Below are 20,039 nucleotides of genomic sequence, written 5' to 3' on the forward strand. Positions count from 1 at the left end.
ACAAATTGGACCTATCAACACTCTAGCTGTTCCCACAGCTTTACAGCTTTAATACGATCACAGGCACAGGCATAACTCAGTGTGTGGCTTTCAGAGCAAGAGGTCCCCAGTTTGAGCCTTGGCAACTTCAACATCTGTTTCGACTTTGTGCTGATCTGTGTAGCCACAATGCAATACTTTATTTAACCACCCTACATCTAGGAGTGCTAAAAACTTGTTAAAACATGTGCGTGAAAATACATGTATATACAAAAGAAATGAAAAAAAAAATAAAATTTTGCAGTTCCTAAAACAAGGAATAATCTAAAATGACCTACTTAAATGGCTTACAATCAAAGAGAAAGACAAAAGAAGATCATGGTAAAAAATAAGAGTTTGGTGAGCGGAAAACAACCATTGTGCGTTGTGACACAACATTTTTAGTCCATTGCATGACAGCCCAAATGACGACAGCAATTATTCACATTGTTTTAAAGCTAGATTGAAAATGTACAAATACCGTGTAGCACTTTTATTTTGTGGGGTTTAATTCGGGAGGATTTTGTGGATGGAACTTGATCCGAAAAAATAGATTGCAGTAGAAGAAAAAAAACACCAGCAAAATGGCTTTTTATCCGCTGGAGCTACTAAATATCATACATTGGGGTAAAGTAGATAATTTATTTTGATATTTGCATTGAGAAAAAGCAATCAGGGCATGCTACAAACAAAACGAAACAATACAAGGTTAGGTCGATACTCTTCCAGTCTCTGAGGAAGAAGAAGAAATGAACTCAAGGCAGTCAATCAAAATTGAAGGTCACGCTAAACTTGCTCGAACAGGTCATCCAAAGGGACACCATTTTCTAAGGCTTCCAGGATTGTTTTCACCTGTTCTCCATGACTTTGAAAATAGTCTTGCTGCTTGAAAAGAAAACCGCAAATAATTATTGGTCCCAGTCGAAATTTCAGTTACTTCGAGCCGCAAACATTTCTTCCTGCAAACCCAAAAGAATTGCCAATCTGCGAAATAAAAGTCCCACAAAAACTTCATGCTGAACAGTATCAAGGCTTTGCTTGGCAATGATAAAGTCTTCCTTAGAGCAGGAAAAAATGAAGAGAAGATTATAAATAAGTTATTCTTCCTACAATGTTTTGCACAAGGTCTCGATTGGTTCAAAGTACAGAGTGGAATGTTTTTAACCTTTGTACTGCAAACATGCTGCAGTGCCCTCAGAGCTGCAAATTATATTTTATTTTAGCTCATTATACAGTTGGTCATTAGCTAATTTTACTGTATAGTGTACCTCATTGTAGGTCATTCTAGTTCTTTGTAGGTCATTCCTTGTTTTAGTAGCTACTTTTCAAATTTACTATTACAAAGCATCTACTTATTTCTATTTGATTTTTTTATATTTTATTTATTAATATATCCACCTTTATTAGTTTACATGTTAATTTTGAACTATACATCGGAGCTATATATCGAAACTACCCTACCTATCTATGATAAACACAGAACATCCGAACTACACTACACATCTAAGCTATACGCACTATACACATTTCAACAAATTCATTCATTCTCTAGAGGTAAAGTGGGCACTTTTGTAACTAAGTTCTCTCGAAGGCTTAAAAATGTCCACTTTTACGATTTAAACCTGGCTGGGTTTCCCATTTTTAGGAGAGTATACTTTGTAACCATTGTGGCCTGCAAAGATCAATATTGCACATCCAAAACAAGGCTTTTTACAGCTTTTCTTTTCACATGCGAAGTTACAAAAGTTCCCTGTGTCGTGGTAAGTTGTGAAAACTTGGCAAAATGTAGGTATTTAAGACCCTATAGTACCCATATGTCTTCACTCTTTTGGCAGTGTAAATAACTAAAGTGGTTTTTGGGCCTTGCAAAAGTTTCAAGGCAGCTCCGTAACAAAACAAAAGCCAAAACTCGATTGTATCATTATTAATCAGTCAAAGTCAACCAAACTTATGCTACAGATAGTTGTACTACTGGGCCCGGTTGTTCAAAAGCTGATTAACGCTAATCCCAGATTAAAAATTAACCAAGGAGTTTATTACTCCACTACTAAATACTGTTCAACGTTGATATTTGGCAAAACTTTACATTAGAAGAAGTCAATCTTGAAAAACAAAAATAAGCAAAACAACCTTTCACCAAAAAGTTGAAAACATGAAACAAAAGTTTATGCTAATCCTGGATTAAGCTAATCGGCTTTCGAACAAACGGGCCCTGTACTTTATACACCAAAAATTTGACGGCCTTCTGTAAAATCCTTGATTGAAAACATAGGCATTTTTAGCAGTGGGTATGAGAAATTTGTAATGTTACCAAAGTGCCTTTTTTGCAATATATTCCATCAGCGCGAGAAAGACATTTCTTTTTTAGAAAAAATCAAATCTTTTGGTATGCAATTAGTCCTAAATAAGGGCTTTTATCAGGGAAAATACTTACACAGTATCGCCAAAAATGACTGAGAAATAGGCCATTTATGCCTGTAGGATCTAAGTGTCGAATAGCGGGTTGTAAAGCTCCTTAACACTTTTTTCCTAGTTCTTGTCTTTTAGTGTTACTTACCGCCTTTCATTAGTGTGCTTGTCCTTTAGTGTTAACTTTCGCCTTTTCATTAGTTTGCTTCGCTTTTGTTTCATTAGTATGCTTAATGTCGCTAGCCTTTGCATAACTTATTAGTCTATAAAAGCCGTAATTTCAGTTTTCAATTGCTGGTCTTTCTGTCTCTCTCTGCTTTTGGAAGATATCACATTACAAGCAGTTTTTTAAATCGATCGCTGTTTACCAGTTTCTAGACATAGCCAGCAATTTGGAGCCATATCAATGTAAGTAGTCATTTTGTAATTGCCGGTCTGTCAATGTTCTCTTTCGTTTTGTCTATTTCACCGCTAAAGCTTATGTAACACTTTGTTTGGTTGTTCCATAGTTTCAACTCACATGTGTTGTCCATTTGTCAAGTTATTTGTGGTCTTCATTAAATTGGTGTTCGTGTTTTTAAGTGGTGTTTGGAAGTTTCGGTTTCCCGTTCAGCAGTCAAAAACACGGCTCCAGAAGTTACATTGTTGAAAATTGAGCTGAGAATACCTTGTCTCATGCATGGCAGTTCACTGAGCCCGCTAATCGTCGCCCTGGAGTATGTTTCATACGGGCAAATGTTACGTTGGACCAAGAGGCAGTGGCTTACGAGAGACTTAGTTCGAAAAGGAAGTCAACATCAGGTTACACTTCTTCAGTTTCTGCGAAGTCTAATGAGATAATCGGCTTGCTGCAAAGCGAATGAAATTTGCAAGAAGTAAAGGAGAAGCTTCCTTCCCTTGATGCAGCATTTGAGAATCTGGTAGAAGCTCACAGAGTTTATGCCAGTGAGGTTCACGATGCAGATGGTATTACGCAATGTAAGCTTTACTTGGAAACTGAGGTGACGAAATTTTGTGTCTTTCACCAAAGAATCTTTGATTGGATATTGACGGCAGAAAATAAGCTGCTCGCTCAATGTCTTTGAGCTGATTCACTGCACTGGCTTGCCCTCACCCTCGAAAGTGTCAAAACATTCCAGTAGAGCTGGTTCGCATGACAGTTGCTCGTCATCGTTTGCGTTAGCTAGAGCTAAAGAAGGCACAAGAGTGGCTGAGTTAAAGGCAGAGATTACCATGCTTAAAAAGCCCTTCAAGAAAAGAAATTTGGGTTGCAAAAGGAGGAGGCCCGTCTCAACTTGGAGGCTGAAATAGCTAAAACATCAGCAAAGGAGAAAGCCTATGCGGAAATGTCGAATCCTTCTTTATTGAAGGTACAGCCCCTCAAATTGGAATCTAGGTTTGACGATGAAGATTCTAGCCATGTTCCACCTGGTAAACCTGGTATCAAAAAAGTCCATCCTGGCTATCACATCCCTCACAGCTCAACGAGTGCGTTTAAAAGAGAATCCTGTAAGCGATAGAAATCTACAGTGGGAAACAATCTCTTTGCATCGTCAGCAAGCTGACCTTCAGCTCCAACAGAATAGAATAGTTGAAATGATGGTTCACAACCAAATCAGGAGCAAGTTGCTGCAGCTTCCGGTGCCTGTTTTTTTGGAAACCCAATGGAATATTGCTCGTTTATTCGTGCTTTTGATAGCTTAATTGAATCCAGAACTTATAGCAGTTCTGACAGACTGTACTATCTAGAACAATTCACCCCTGGAGATGTCAAGGAAATTGTGAGATCCTGCCACCATTTACCATCTGAGGAAGGTTACAATGAGGCACCCTCGCTCTTAAAGAAGAAATTTGGTGACGAATACCGCATTGCATCTGCATATGAGGAAAGGGCCTTAATTTGGTCAAGTATAAGGCATGAAGACGGTCTCGCCTTAAACGACTTTTCAATCTTTCTAACCAGCTGCAGAAATGCCTTGGCCAGCAGCAAGTATATCTCAAAGTTTAATCATCCAGGCAACATCCAGAAGCTAGTTCTCAAGTTCCCATACGGTTTAAGAAAGAGGTGGCGCCGTACTGCAGATAATGTTATGGAGGTGCAAGCCAGGCCAGTGGTATTTAGCGCCTTCGTTGAGTTCATTAATCATGAAGTTTGAGTTATAACCAATCCTGTTTTCGGGAAAATTACAGATGACGCAAAACCCTTCCCCAGCCCGAGATCTTCTGCAGCTAGGGTAACAGGTCCCCTAAACCTAAGAATGTCAGTTTTTTGGCACATGTGGACAACAAGGCGTCCGATGCTGAAGCAACTTGTCGTAATGATGCAGTAGTCCAGTGTTTGTACTGCAAGACAAGCCATCCCCTTGATAATTGCCTCACGCTACGATGGAAGTCATACTCTGAGAGGATACAGTTTATAACATTAAATAAGCTTTGCTTTGGTTGCTTATCCAACCAGCACATTTCTCAGAATTGTCCCCAAAGGAAAGCCTGCAAAGCCGGGTGCACCAAAAGGCATTCATTCATCCTACATACCTGCCCTTGCGAGGTGTCCACAGTCGACGTTGGTACTAGTACAGATGATGAAACTGGTCCTCCAGTCCATTGTAACATGGCGAGTGAAGCCGCAAACAAAGGAAGTTGTGCACGCTGTAGAACCGGATTGGCGATAATACCAATAAAAGTGACACTCAGGGGTGGTAGTAAATCCATCATCACGTATGCCTTTCTTGACAATGGCAGCAATTCTAGTTTTTGTACAGAGTCGTTGGCGTTGCAGCTTGGATGGAAAGGCCAAAGGACCGAGATATCCTTGTCAACTCTGGAAAAGAAGAAAAGCACCATTAATAGTTTCATCATTCACGATCTCCGTGTGTCTGACCTTGATGAAAATGAGAATATCTGCTTACCGACGTTGTACACCAGACCTGAGATACCTGTCAGCAGCGACGACATCCCTACCCAAGACGATATTGATCGATGGCCTCATCTTCAAGGCGTTTTTATTCCCAATGTTCAAGCTGAAGTGGGTCTACACATTGCCGCTGATGTTCCTGAAGCTCTAGATCCACTTGAAATCAAGCACAGTTGAGAGGGTGGCCACTACGCCAAAAGAACACACATTGGTTGGGCCGTTAGCCATGGTAATCGATCAAGGACTTCATGTTTTTTCATTAAAGCTGACCGCCAGCTTCACCAGACGGTCGAAGAATTTTACAATCATGAGTATTCTGAGTCAATAGCTGATGACAAGACGGAGATGTCTCAAGAGGAGATGAGATTCAGGCAAAATGCCAAAGAAACCGTGAGGCTAGAAAATGGTAATTACCAAATTTCATTACCGTTCAAAGATCATGACATCTTGGTTCCCAATAACAAGACACAGGTTCTACAACCCGCTACCTCTTTGAAGAAGAGACTTCAAAGAGATCAAAGGTTTGGGAAGACTACAGAACAAAGCCTTCAAGGAAGACATGCTGATCAAAGGATATGCATGGAACAGAAGACTCAAGAGTATGGGAAAGCATGGTACATACCCCATCATGGAGTGTATCATCCTCGCAAGCCAGGCAAAATTCGTGTCGTTTTTTATTGTTCGGCAAAGTTCAATGGAGTGTCACTGAACAGCATGCAGTAAAAAGGTCCAGACCTTACAAACCCTTTAGTAGGAGTCCTCACTCTTTTTCGTCAGGATAAGATTGCGGTTACAGCCGATATTGAATCTAGGTTTTATCACGTGAGAGTGCCGGACCATGACAGCTCCTTCTTACGTTTTAGCAAGAGAGCCAGAAAAGTATAAGATGTGCGTACATTTGTTTGGTGCAGCAGAAGATAACAAAGACAGCTTCCCATCCCATGTCATTAATACACTTAAACACAACTTTTGTGTAGATGACTGTTTAAAGTCTCTTCCTCCTGAAAGTATAGCAGTTGCACAGGTGGAGGGCCTACGGCATTAACTTTCTAGAGGTGGTTTTAGATTAACGAAATGGCTTAGCAACTGCGCAAGTGTCAATGAGGTTATTCCTGGCTCGGAGAGATAGACAGAAATCAAATGGATCGACGTGAACGAGGATGAGTTGCCAGTTCAGCACGCTCTTGGAATCCAGTGGTGTGTCAGTACAGACGTGTTCTGCTTCAACATATGCAGAAAGCCTCGACCTCCAACAAGAAGAGGTGTTCTTTCAGCTACTAGTTCCGTTTTCGATCCTTTGGGCTTTCTAGCACCATTCATTTTGACAGCAAAGCAAATTCTTCAAATCTGTGTAAAATCAAGTTAGGCTGAGATGAGGAGATTCCCCCACGGTATGGCCAATGCTGGGAATCCTGGCTCAACGATCTCCCTAAGCTTTCATTATTCACAATGCGTCGTTGCCTGACACCTTCAGAATTTGGCCAAACTACATCAAGTCAACTCTATCATTTGTCAGATGCTTCTGAAGCTGGTTATGGATGTGTGTCGTATATTCAATCAGTCAACGAAGAGGGCAAGATATGCGGTGACTTTCTCTTTGCTAAGTCTTGTGTTGCTCCCCTGAAAACGATATCAATTCCCTGTTTGGAGCTGTCTGCCGCTACACTGTCTGTGCACCATGACAAACTGCTGAAAAGACAGTTGGAAATTCCACTTAACTGTCAAACAGTGTTCTGGTCTGATAGTATGTCCGTGTTACGTTATGTGAAGAATGAGACAAAGCGTTTTCACACGTTTGTGGCGAATCGTGTGTCTGTGATACGTGACCATTATCTGCAGAAACATTGGTGAGCAGCGAGCGGTGGTTAATGGGGCCTGAGTTTCTTTGGAGACCTGAAACGGATTGGCCTCAAAATCCTGTGTCCTTTGGAAGATGGCCGATTTGCCAGCAGACCACATCATTCCTGAAGAGCCACCTTTCACTTCGGATGGTGTAGATAGTTTTGGTCCTTTCCAGGTATGCCGCGGCTGTGCTCTCATAAAGAGATATGGGGTCATCTTTACGTGCCTGGCTATCCGCACGGTGAATCTGGAGATCACATATAGCTTGGATGCCGATTCTTTTCTAATGGCACTGAGAAGATTTATAGCTAGACAAGACCAGGTTAAAGAAATCAGATCTCATAACGCTACCGACTTCACAGACGGTGAACAAGAGCTTAAATAATCTATAAATTCATGGAATCATAGCAAGATCCATGAAAGTCTTCTGCAGAAAAACGTCAAATGGATGTCATTTCCGAGGCATGTGGGAACGTTGTATATGCACCATACGCAAAATCCTCAAAGCACGTCTTGGCACACAAACTATCAATGACAAAAGCTTGGCTACTTTCCTATGTGAAGTTGAGAGCATATTAAAAGGGCGACCTCTCACAGCAGTCTCTCCTGATCCATGTGACCCAGAGGTCTTGACGCCTATCCACCTGCTTCTCTTGAGACCAGCACCGCAGCTGCCACCTTGCATATTCCAGAAAGAAGATTCCCTCACACCCTGCCGATGGAGACAAGTACAATATCTTGCACACGTTTTCTGGAAGAGGTGGTCAAAGGAATATTTGCCCGTCGTACCAATGAGACAAAAGTGGTTAAGGCAACGCAGAAATCTCTCAGTTCGAAATACTGTCCTTGTCAGCGCAGAAAATTGTCCCGAGAATTGTTGGCCTGTTGGAAGGATCTTGGAAGTTTTTCCTGACAGAAAACGTCTTGTTCGTCATGCAAGGGTGAAGATGAAGGCAGCTGTTTTAGAGAAACCCATTCAAAAACTTTGCTTATTCCTAGAAGTCTGAGTTCCTCTAAGATAATGGGCCTAACTTGTAATGTTGTTTTAGCACTTCAAAGGGAACACTTAGAGCCTTATGAGTGTAATTTCATCCAAACTCATCACTTAGGGGCCGGCGTGTAGGATCTAAGTGTCGAATCACGGGTTGTAAAGCTCATTAACACTTTTTTCCTAGTTCTTGTCTTTTAGTGTTACCTATCGCCTTTCATTAGTGTGCTTGTCCTTTAGTGTTACCTTTCGCCTTTTCATTAGTTTGCTTCGCTTTTGTTTCATTAGTATGCTTAATGTCGCTAGACTTTGCATAACTTATTAGTCTATAAAAGCCGTAATTTTAGTTTTCAATTGCTGGTCTTTCTGTCTCTCTCCGCTTTTGGAAGATATCGTGTTACAAAACGTTTTTTAAATCAATCACTATTTAGCAGTTTCTAAACGTAGTCAGCAATTTGGAGCCGTATCAATTTAAGTAGTTATTTTGTAATTGCCAGTCTCTCAATGTTCTCTTTCGTTTTGTCTATTTCACCGCTATAGCATATGTAACACTTTGTTTGGTTGTTCCGTAGTTTCAACCCACATGTATCAGTTGTCTATTTGTCAAGTTATTTGTCGTCTTCATTAAATTGGTGTTCGTGTTTTTAAGAGGTGTTTGGAAGTTTTGGTTTCCCGTTCAGCAGTCAAACTCATGGCTCCAGCAGTTATGATGCCTCACACCATGAATCAGTGCCAGCTGCCATGCTACACCTTTAATTTAGTTGCCGCGATTTTTTACGCCCAGTTTAAGGCAAAAAAAAACACAGAACAAGAAAGCCTCATTAACATTTCCTTCAAAACGCTTGTTTTTGCGTGGGTTGCACATCCACATTTTCAAAGAGCTTCGTGCCCTAGTTAGGTGACTAACTAAGGTCACTGCCTGATGTCATTTCACGTTAACCAGCATGCTCTGCAACCTGTATGAGGATCCGTGGACGTTTTTGAGCCCAGTTGATTTTCGATGCATTAAGAGAAGACAAAACAAAAGATACATCCAAGTTTTCATCCTTTTCCCTTCAGCTCAAGTGACTGTTCGACCTGCTAGGGCTGTCTAGAACTGGAGAAACAGGTGACATTATGCGCACTACAACTGCTTTGATTTAACTGACAAATTGTTCGCAGCTTAATTTGATTATGCTTAATTTTCTTTCTGTACTTGACTTTTTGTGTTTACTTAAGCAACACCATAAGCGCAAGAAAATATGTTTAAAGGGGTGCACCATTGTGCGACTTGTTTCTCGCAATTTTCACCTTCCCTGGCAACAAGACAATATTTATTTCAAAATATGCATTTCACCTGCGCAAGCAATATTTTGCACGTGGAGCCTTGGCTGTAACTATAGAATTGCAAAACCTGCCATGGGAAACGATTTTTCTTACCAGATACTGTCTCAGAGCCAGGCGTTCTTGAGCGCCGGATGGCAACCAAAAGCTATGAACCTCCACTGGCCCAACCACATTTTTCTGTTTAGCGCTCTTACTGGTATAGAGACGATTTGCTCGCCAATTTGAGCTAAACCACTGCCCAAGAATAAGAAAACTCCACTTCCGGTTGATGTCCATTGCTCGAAGACGCTCTTTTGACACCCTAAGCAAGCAACAGATGAGATTTTTTATATAACGAACTGTTCTCGTCCCACATGTTGAGGTCTTGAAAACATGACTAGGATGGATTACTTCGGCCTCCAGGCCAGACTTCACGATTTAAAGGCAATAGAACTGCAGGCCTTAAGGCAGGGTGATAAAGAGAAAGCAAAAATGGTGAGAACTTAGAGCGCATTAACAATTTGTTTGCCATTTGTGCTATTTTTACGTCAGATCGTATGGTTAGGTTAAAACAAATCAGAGCGATGTCACAGTATTTGAAGGTCATTTAGGCAGACCTTTAGCTACATAGGAAATATGAAATTCCTTTGGCGATAAAATAATTGTTCCACGGACGTGACAAACAAGACAATGCTGAGCATAAACGACCATTAACCAGGTGAATAATAGTGAATTTAAAATATGTTGGGCTGACCGTTTTTTTTCCAAGATTATGCACATGCAATCCCTATTCAATCTTCTCCTTTTTTGCCCATCCATGCACCTCTTTGCTTTTTAAATTCTTTTTCAATTGTAATTGGTTGTTGTTATTTTGCTAATTCTGTCTTAGGGGAAATTTGAAAGTCATGAAAATGGCTAAAATTGCATGACATGGCACATTTAACTAAGTTGATATTTTGTCCCTGAACTGGCTCATTCTGCTTGTCATGGGCGGTTTTTTAAAGTTCTTTGTACGGGGATCATGCTCTTACATTTTCTTGCATGAAACTGTTTAACTTAGGAAAATAGTTTGATTTAGTGACCACCACCGCAGTTTTACATGGGCACGAATGTCAATAAATTTGCATCATTTTTTACATGCCAAGTATTTATAACCAATACTTGGCATGCATAAAATGATGCTAAATTATGGACGTAAATCTTGTGCATTTAGCATCATCATTGGTGGTATTTAATAACTGCCTAGTGTTAAATGATAAAAAACATACAATGATCTCATGAAGTGCAGAAGAAACATTTTCATGGTGTAATGATCACAGTAACTAAGCATATCAAGAGGAACACGGAAACCTTTGCAACTGAAACTCAAATTTTATTAGTTATTGGTTATCAAATTTTATTCACTATTGGTAAACACTGTTCATGTTTTTCCTTGTCTATCATCTAGTTGTCTGAGAAAGCCTTTGAACTTAGGCATATGTGGACTAGGAGGTTACTCAAGCACAGAGCCTGTAACTGCAGTCAATAAAAGTGAAGAAAATTCCTGTGCTAGCTGGCAAGAGGAAAGTGATTAGGTCCAAAGGTGAAGATGAGAATGGGGCAGGTGGGCCCGTTGAATTGGGCAATGGAAGTGAAGGTGAAATCAGTGAGGTTGAGGGTGTTTTTTTTCGTCTGATGAAGATGATGTAGCAGATGAAGGAGATACGCCAAGCAGGAAGGGGGATGGAGAACTTTCAAATGACAAAAGTTGCATCCAAATGTTGAAAGGTAGGATCAATTCCCAGGAAAATGAAGACCCAATGGAGAAGGAGGAACCGAACAAAGAAAGAAGACATAAGGGACAAGGAAAACGTCTGTGTCCAGTCCCTTACTGCAAGAAGGTGGTAGTTCACGTCCCTAGATATCTAATGGAGGTTCATAAGTGGTTTCATTCTTGATCTCGTTCAGCAATCACAAACTTTAATTTACGGAAAAAGTACACATTCAAAAGTAAAGAAAGTGCTGAGGCAGGTAACAGGAAGAAGAGAAATAGTGGTGATGAAGAAACAAAGACCTACAAGGACTACCAATAAAAAGAGAATTTGTCCTATGATTGGATGTTCAGCATGTGTCAAACAATTCCCAGCCCATTTGAAAAATGTTCACATGGTTAGCCCTTCATCTGATCAGTACAAAAGTCTGCTGAATAAGGCTTTGCAAAAAGGAAAGAGGCCCTATGTAGTCCAGTTAATAGGCCATTTCCGAGTTCATGTTCGCCTCTTCTTCAAAGCGAGTCTAAGTGCGAAGTTTTTCTTATGAAAATTAGTTTTCATTCATATGCAAAGTAGAACTAATTACCATCACAAAAACTTCGCACTTAGACTCGCTTTGAAGAGATGGAAGACATGAACTCGGAAATGGCCTATTGACAAGAGAGCTGCTGGAGAAACTAACCAACTTCGAAACAGCAACACTTGAAAGTCAGGAGGTTTAAATGGAACAAGTTGAGGAGACTACTGGTGCTGTAAGTCGGAAATCTCACACTCATCTCCATAGGGCTACAAACGCATTTGCGAACATTGGGCTACAAAACCACGATTTGCGATCAAAGGGCTACAAACGCACGATTTAAAAACGCACAAAGAATATCCAATCGAGCCCCAAAGGGGGCATAATTGCATAAAATACTAAAATTAGTCAAAATGTATTGTCAATTCTTCAATCAACTTACGTTTTTTTTCACTGATCTGTTCAAGAGCAGCTTCTTTGCCATTGTTAGCATATCTAGCTGTAGTTTGGTATTGCTTACCGAAGATTACATTGTCATAATACAGATACTTGTCATTTACATTATCCTTTATTTTTATTTTGTCATCTAATTTAGCTATTCGCTCTTCCAACTGTTTTTTATTTTCTATTTCTACCTTGAATTGAACCTTTTTTGGTTTCAGAGGATTTGCTTTTACATTCAGCAATAATTCACCACATTTTGCAGCATAATCTTCTATGTAAGCATTTTCTATTTTTTCCAAACTTTTCTTGTCATTCGTTGGTGCTTTGACAACAAGTTCAATCACAGGCTTTTTCTTTCTGTATTTATATATTTGGCTTTTAGGGTCTTTCAGGTGACGATTTAATCGTGTTTCAAGCTCCTCGCATGTTGATCCAATGTAAACCTTATCATCAATAAGCACCTTGTATATTTTGCCCTCAGAATACAGACTGTTGAATTTGGCATTGGTTAATTCTAAAAATGGCATTTCACGAATTTTATATTTATTGTTTAATTTTGCGTTATTAAGATGTATGTATTCAAATTTGGTGGTTCTGCTCAAAGCTGTGTACAATAGTTTTTTATCCATTTTTTTAACATCATAGATATTGTAAGGTTCATTTATATCAGCTCCTTGGCATTTATGTACGGTTACACAAAAACTTGGTATGAAACACCTAGAAAACGTTTTGTAATCAAACTCTTCACCATTTATCCAAAAACAATCTTCAGAAACTTTTTCTACTAAAAACTCCATTGTATTAAATATTTTATGTTCCTTGATGTTATCAGTAGCAATAACAGGCATACCGGCACATACTTTGTATTCTTCTTTCTTGTCAATATACATAAACTCAACTGTGACGTATTCTTTGCCTTCTACAAACTTGTCGCAACATTGTGTATTGACTCTGATCCTTGTTTTGTTCAAGAAACATATATTTTTAAACAACTTTTCATCAATCACATTGAAGTTTTTAGATATTTTACCCTTTTTCAAGAAACCATCAAGCACAATATGTGTTTTTTTGTCATAGCGACACGATTCCTCTATGTATTTCAATGTCACATTACGAGGACACATCTGTCTGACAGATACTGATTTGAGATAGTCATAAGATATACTACTGCCCGATTCAACAGGAGAGCATTGATTAGGATCACCAAACATAAAAACTTTTACACCATACAACAAGAAGGCCTTGTAAATCAGTGTTATCCACTTGTTAGGTACCATTGAAAATTCTTCAATAAACACAGTTTTGTCTTTCAAACTCTTGAGATTTGTCTCTACAGAACAGTTCCATTCATGAAAATAAGAATCAAATGTATGACAAATATCATCACCATCATATATTCCATTTTTTTCAATCTATCTTTGACATTCTGGACAGCTTTGTTTGTCAAACTGAATACAATTGGCTCATCAGCTTTCATTACCATTTTACACAATTTAGTTGTTTTGCCACTTCCTGCTTGACCATTGTACATACACCCTTCACCTTTTTCCACTTTGTAAGAGTCATAATCCATGTTTTCTCTGTAATGGCGTTCAAAATAGCAAAGTGGGCTGTCTGTAACATAAGCTTTACCTATATTTTTAATGTTAAACTCAACATCCTTTTTATTCCTCAGCGCAACTTTGGGATTTGTGATAAATATACCATCTGTATTAAAAGCATATAACGCACTTTTATCGCCATAGCATTTACGAATGAGCTCTAAACACTTCAATATTGCTTGGGAAACAACAAATCTGTTTACACTAGTATTGTCAGAAAACATGCGCTCACATTTCTGTTCTTTGATCAAATAAATCTCGTTATAGCTGTCAATTACAATATTACGCCCTTCTTTGATACCCTGAGTCCAACAAGCCATTGCTGTATCATATTCAACACATGTAAAACCTGTATTTGTTCTGTTATATTTTCTTCCAAGATCGCCAATGAAACTGTTTGCTAATCGTTTGGCTTTGCTTTCTGAAAAAGTTTCGAATACATATTTTAAAAACGGCTTGAATGTATCAGGCTTGAGAGCTTTCTTAGAAATGATTTTGTATTTGATCTGTCCAACAGGCATGTTTAATTCGTCAACCAAATATGACACCAAAGCGTTGCTGTAAAAACCTGCTTCAATCAACAATGGTGTCCCATAATTATGCAACTCCGTTTCTTCGATGTAAAATTCACCACATAGTCTCAAATCGCTTTTGCAATAAAATGGCTCTACAACATCATGAATACTGTAGACTGGTATTGGCATAGCATTGTTCAATAAAACATTTGGATACGATTTAGATATGTCTATGTTGACAACATCATCGGGTATGTCTTCAGTTGTACACCATTGCAATGCTCTTGGATAAAAATCGTCAAGCATTTCACGAGTATGCACATTGTATGTCGATTGTGGCAAATAACCACACAATTGTTTGAACAGAGCCGAAGCCAATCCTGTGTAAGTTTGATTAACCCACATAAAGTCATGAGTTTTATACAAACCAAGCAGATGATCACAAATGGATTTTCTGATGTCGTATTCGTCATTCAAGAGAAACATGTTGTTCCTATGATCTATGAAACCATCCAGTACCCCATTGTTGTTCCAATGCATGTATTCCACATAATAACAAGTAGAATTAATATACGCATCGATTGCTTGCATCATTTTAACATCTTCGGGCAAAACAATAATGTTGTCTTTTTTGTCTAATTCATAAATATTGTCTAATTTATCCAGTTTATACACACTTTCGTGATTTCTTGACCATTTCATGTCAGTCATGTATTTTAATAAGTCATTGCAGCCTCCTTGGTTTGCTTTGGCTGCTGTAAGTTTTAATTTTTCGTCTGTGATAGGATAACAATGATGGTCCTTGACAATATACACCAATGAAACATCGCTATGGTGCTTTCTGGTGTGTGATTTGAATTTCCTGTATGTGCTATCATATGCATGTATTGACACATTTGAATGGCAATTCTTAGCCCAATCAATCAGTTCTTTTGTCGTCATACGTGGCGGATCAGCGCAATATTTGAAGATCTCATTTTTTAATTTGTTATAATCATATGTTTTGAAACCATTTTTGCCACGAACCTGATCCCAAACATAATCAAGCACGCAACTGTTTGAACCATATGATTTTGGTTTTCTTTGTTTGCTCAACAAATATGATTCTAACTTCAAACCAGCCATGAAATGATGAGCAAAAAATTGTGGATCATGTGTCACTACTCTACCACCTATTTCTGTGATCACTTCAGCTGATAAAGGTGTGAAATTGTTGGTCAATAATGTGTACAAGAAGAATTTATACATGTCTTCAAGGCTTAATTTTGGAACAACAACCATGAATGGACCAAAAGTTTTATTTATTATTTTATCTGTGACTTCGTTTTCAAAAGTAACAAACACCGTGACAGAAACACGCATTCGTCTGCCTCCAATACTGTCTAAACGTTGTTCAAACAGTAATGCAAATGGTGATTGTTTATTTGTGTAAGGACCAGCCATTTTCATTTCTTGTTTTCTGTAACGTTTGAGAGAAACTCTGATTTTTTCGTATATTAATTTTTCATTCATGCTACTATTACTTGAGATAATATTTCTCATACTATAATCTATAGTAAATAATATTCTTTTAAGTACCTTGTGGTTTTATAAACTATATGATTATCAGTGCATTAATGCGTTTGAAGTTTAACACATACTTAGTGTATGCATTGAACTTGTGAGAAAAATAAATTAGCTGCTATTTTCACGTTCATCATAAATATAACCTGTATTGTAAGTGAACGCATTTTTTAAATGTTTTTTTGTTTTTAGATGGCAATGTTTGCCCGCAAGAGTGTAATTTTTACCATTGTTGCATATTTTGCAATACCACTCTTTATGCAACATGTAAGCATTTTTATTTCGTCTTCTCTCTTCAGGAGTATAAAATCTGGGGCGCCCGACTGGTCTTCGTTCTTCCATATAATATACCTATATATATTTTTTTATATGTCTTTTCTCATACCACTTTTTCTATCCAAACCAAGTCTGCGGAAAAACTCATCTTTTTCATTTTCACTGTCTGATTCTGATTCAGGTTCATCTGGTTTGTATTTACTGAAAGCTTGTGCTATGTCTTGCAACATGTTGTCATCGATATCAATTGGCCGCATAACATAGCTGTTTATTCCGTCCGTCACTTTGACCATCAACGTTTCATTGGCATCTACCAATTTCAATTTAACTGGCGGATGTATGACAGACAATACATTTGAATCAATTAAATCTTCCAAAAAATCTTTCAATGAAGGATCGCTAATCACACAAGAAATAAAAGCATTGAATTTTGATTCTGGGTTCATATATAACAGGTTTCGACAATCTTTTATGTAGTTTGTATCAATTTCAATGGTTCCAAAAAATCACTATGTCTTTTGAACAAATGAAACAAAAAATCCATTTTGGTCTCAATGTTGTGAAACATTTCACTGATTTCCTTTTTTGGTCCACCTTTTTCCAATGCTTTCAGCAACAATGGCAACCCTTTTGTCATGTTATAATGCATGTAAGCCGCATTTTTTGTCACGACGTCACAAATCATTTCTGTCACCACTTTTCTCACAATCATGGTGTCGACTATATTGCTTCCTTTAAAGGTCATATACTAATTGTTTATATATTTGCCAAAATCATAAATAACACGCAGTCTTCTTCCTTTCGAATTTATCGTTCTCAAATCCCATGGATAAACCCTTTTTTTTGCGTATACGGTTTTAGACGCCCGAGAAAATATTTCACTCATTGCATTCCAATCGATTTTGTATCCACGGAATTGACGATGCAGAGCTTTTTCTGTGTTGTGTTCTTTTACATCTTTCAAAAAATGGTACCATATGATTATCAGGTATTTTTGTCTGTCTGAAAATTCTTTCATGTTCTATATGTTTTGTTTTTATACAGATTCATCACTGTCTTGTGACGACTCAGATTCTTCCGAACTTGGGCAACTAAAATCCGATTCGCTTTCTTGTGATGAAAAACTTTCCGGTGAGGATGGTACCCAGTCAGAATCCGACAGATGGGAATCCTGATCGCTCTCATAATAGAAACCAAACTTTTCTTCATTTTCAAACTTGTCCATATAACATTGGTATATATTTTTATTTTTTATATCAATTTGGGTGCGTTTGCTTGGTTTGTGTTTCACCACAATTCATATGTTTTCAATGTCTTTCAATGGTATCCAACTGTTGAATTCATCACTGTATCCCTTCCATTTTACCAAAGCTTGTTTCTTTTTATAGTCTCTTCTAATGACTTTATCAATACGAAAAATATCCTGTTTAGCTTTCAATAATTCAGGTTCATAAAAACTTCCTTGAATATCTTCACCTCTGAGATCTTTTAGTTTGTATGTTATTGGATTGGTGTATTGTATCTTATCAACTGTAAATACTTCTTCTGTCCAATTTGGTGTGTAACCCTTGTCAAACACATTCTGTTTATAGTTGGATATTCGAACCTTATCACCAACCTTGAATTTTGGTTTTTGTTTTGATGTTTCTTTGTCACCATATAGATTGAAGTAAACTATACCTTCATTCCTCTTGTTAGATGCTTCAACGGGTGTCATCTTTATGCTTGAATGTTTTGTGTTGTTGTACTGTTTCACTAGTTTGGGTAGCATGTCTAAATACTGTGTATTACCTTGAACAGTGAACTGTTTCCACATTTTGGATTTAATTGTTCTATTCCACCTTTCAACCACTGAGGATTTCTCCTCATTTTCAGTGGAGTACATATGTATCCCATTTTTCTCTAATAAGTCCTTCAAGTGTTTGTTATAGAACTCTTTACCCTTATCAACCCATAAATACTGTGGTTTTCTACCTTCCTTGAATATTGTTTTAAATGCTTCAGTGACAGATTCACCTTTCTTGTCCTTCAATGGGACAATCCAACCGTATTTGCTGAAAACATCAATGACCATAAGAAGATACCGATAACCTTTATTCCATTTGCTAAACTGTTGCATTTCAACTAGATCACTTGCCCATATTTCATCAATATGATTTACGATTACACGCCGCCGAGTAAAGTTGCGTCTTATGGATGCATGTAATTCATCTGCTAATTTTTCTTGCCAGTTACCCGACGGCTTTTTCCGTTTTTTGAAACTCCAAGACCTAGTTTCTGCTTTGTATTGATAACATTTCTTGCCAACCAATGCCCCCATTGTCTTTCATTATACGGTACGTTGTCTAAAGCTTGGACCATTTTCCTATCTGCTTTGTTTTTACATTTCCTATCATCCTTACATACTGAATAATCAACATCGTGTTGCATTGCTATTGCATCAGTTTTTCCAGTGGGCATATCATATATTTCCAATATTTGACCAGTTTTTGGGTCATACTTCAGTTGATTTTCTAAATCATTATAAGGTCCGGTGTAATGATGCCCAGGTAATGTCCATCCGCCTTTTGGTTTCGGTAATTTACCAATAGCTTAGTGAATGTCAACAGCACCGCCATCAAGATCTTTTCTGTTTGTTGTGTATTTTTTATTCGGTCTTATTTTTGTTGACAATTGATTGAGAGCTTCTGATCCCACTTTATGAAGTAGAGGATTCATTTTTCTCAAACCATAATCGATTGCTTTTTTCTGCAATTTTGGGTCTCTCATCAATTCGGAACCATAATATCTACCCATTTCAACGGCTTTTTTGCCAAGATAAGGTACTCCTTTAGTTAAAAATAATTCTGTTCCAGTATTAGCAATATCACTGAGTAAGCCCGCTCCCAACGGGCTGTTTAGTTTCCCTGTTGTTTAACAAATTTGGTCTTTTTAATGCCGCATTCAGCACAAGTGCAAAAGAACATTAGTCTACCATTTTTGGCTGTTTTGTAACCTGAAGGTTCAACACATTCGGTTACCTTTTTCTGTTTTACACAATATGATTTCATAATATATATAAGTTAGATATTTCTAAAATAATATTCGATAAATCTCTCATTTTTCATTGTATCATTTATGTCGAACACTTGTAATAAATCATAATACGAATTACCCTTATTCATTTCATTTAGAAAGTATAAACAGAAATACCCACAAGTTGTTGTTTGTATGTTTTGTATCTGATTGTTTTGATGTAACAGAGTTAAATTCTTTCTTTTGGCATGATTCACAATCTCTTGAAATGGAGGCATGCCAAATGAATCGAAATAATTTATAACGTTGTCTTTGACATATGTAGCTACCCAATGGCTTCCACTCATATATGCTGGTTCAAGATTGTAAATGAACAACGCCTGTTTATGGTTATGTGGAACATTTTCATCTCTTGACAGTACATCATTGATCGGTATATTCAAATATTTGCACCATTTCATTAGATCGTGGTTGGACATAGGTATGTTTTTGTGAAATTTTGGTTTTACAATATGTCTCCTATGATTGGGATTGAATTGAATGGGCTGTTTTTTCCTAATAGTAACCCTTTTCCCGCCTTTTTTTTGGTTGAGGATGTTTTTTTTTTACCATTACCAGTCACATATGGCGGATAACTATAAAATGGAGGGGGCATTCCCATTCTAGGTGATCCTTCACAATGCAATCTTGGTCTACCTATCCTCGGTGCTCCTCCTCCCGTTAGCTTTTTGACAAGATTCAGAGCCAAAGGTATTCCAACGCTGGCTAACAGAGTGCCTAAAAATCCACCTGATTGTGTTTTGGTCGGTCTTATATGTACACCAGAACCTGTTTGAGCTGCATTGATGATGTCTCTTTGCTGTTTTGTAGTGAACATGTTC

At 38.0% G+C, this 20,039-nt stretch overlaps 2 protein-coding genes across 2 annotated transcripts; both read left to right on the top strand.

The window, feature by feature from the left end:
• The first annotated feature begins 4,091 nt into the window (after nt 1–4,091).
• Nucleotides 4,092–4,583, top strand: LOC138057652 (uncharacterized). Its single transcript, XM_068903592.1, has one exon. It carries the CDS (start codon nt 4,092–4,094, stop codon nt 4,581–4,583), a length of 492 nt encoding a protein of 163 aa, XP_068759693.1.
• A 455-nt stretch (nt 4,584–5,038) lies between these two features.
• Nucleotides 5,039–6,064, top strand: LOC138057663 (uncharacterized). The gene is made up of 2 exons (XM_068903600.1): nt 5,039–5,513; nt 5,607–6,064. The coding sequence occupies exons 1-2, from the start codon at nt 5,039–5,041 to the stop codon at nt 6,062–6,064; spliced, it is 933 nt and encodes a 310-aa protein (XP_068759701.1).
• The last annotated feature ends 13,975 nt before the right edge of the window (nt 6,065–20,039 follow it).

The sequence above is a fragment of the Montipora capricornis genome, chromosome 1 (genome assembly GCF_036669925.1).
Source record: "Montipora capricornis isolate CH-2021 chromosome 1, ASM3666992v2, whole genome shotgun sequence".
In the NCBI taxonomy this organism is placed as follows: domain Eukaryota; kingdom Metazoa; phylum Cnidaria; class Anthozoa; order Scleractinia; family Acroporidae; genus Montipora; species Montipora capricornis.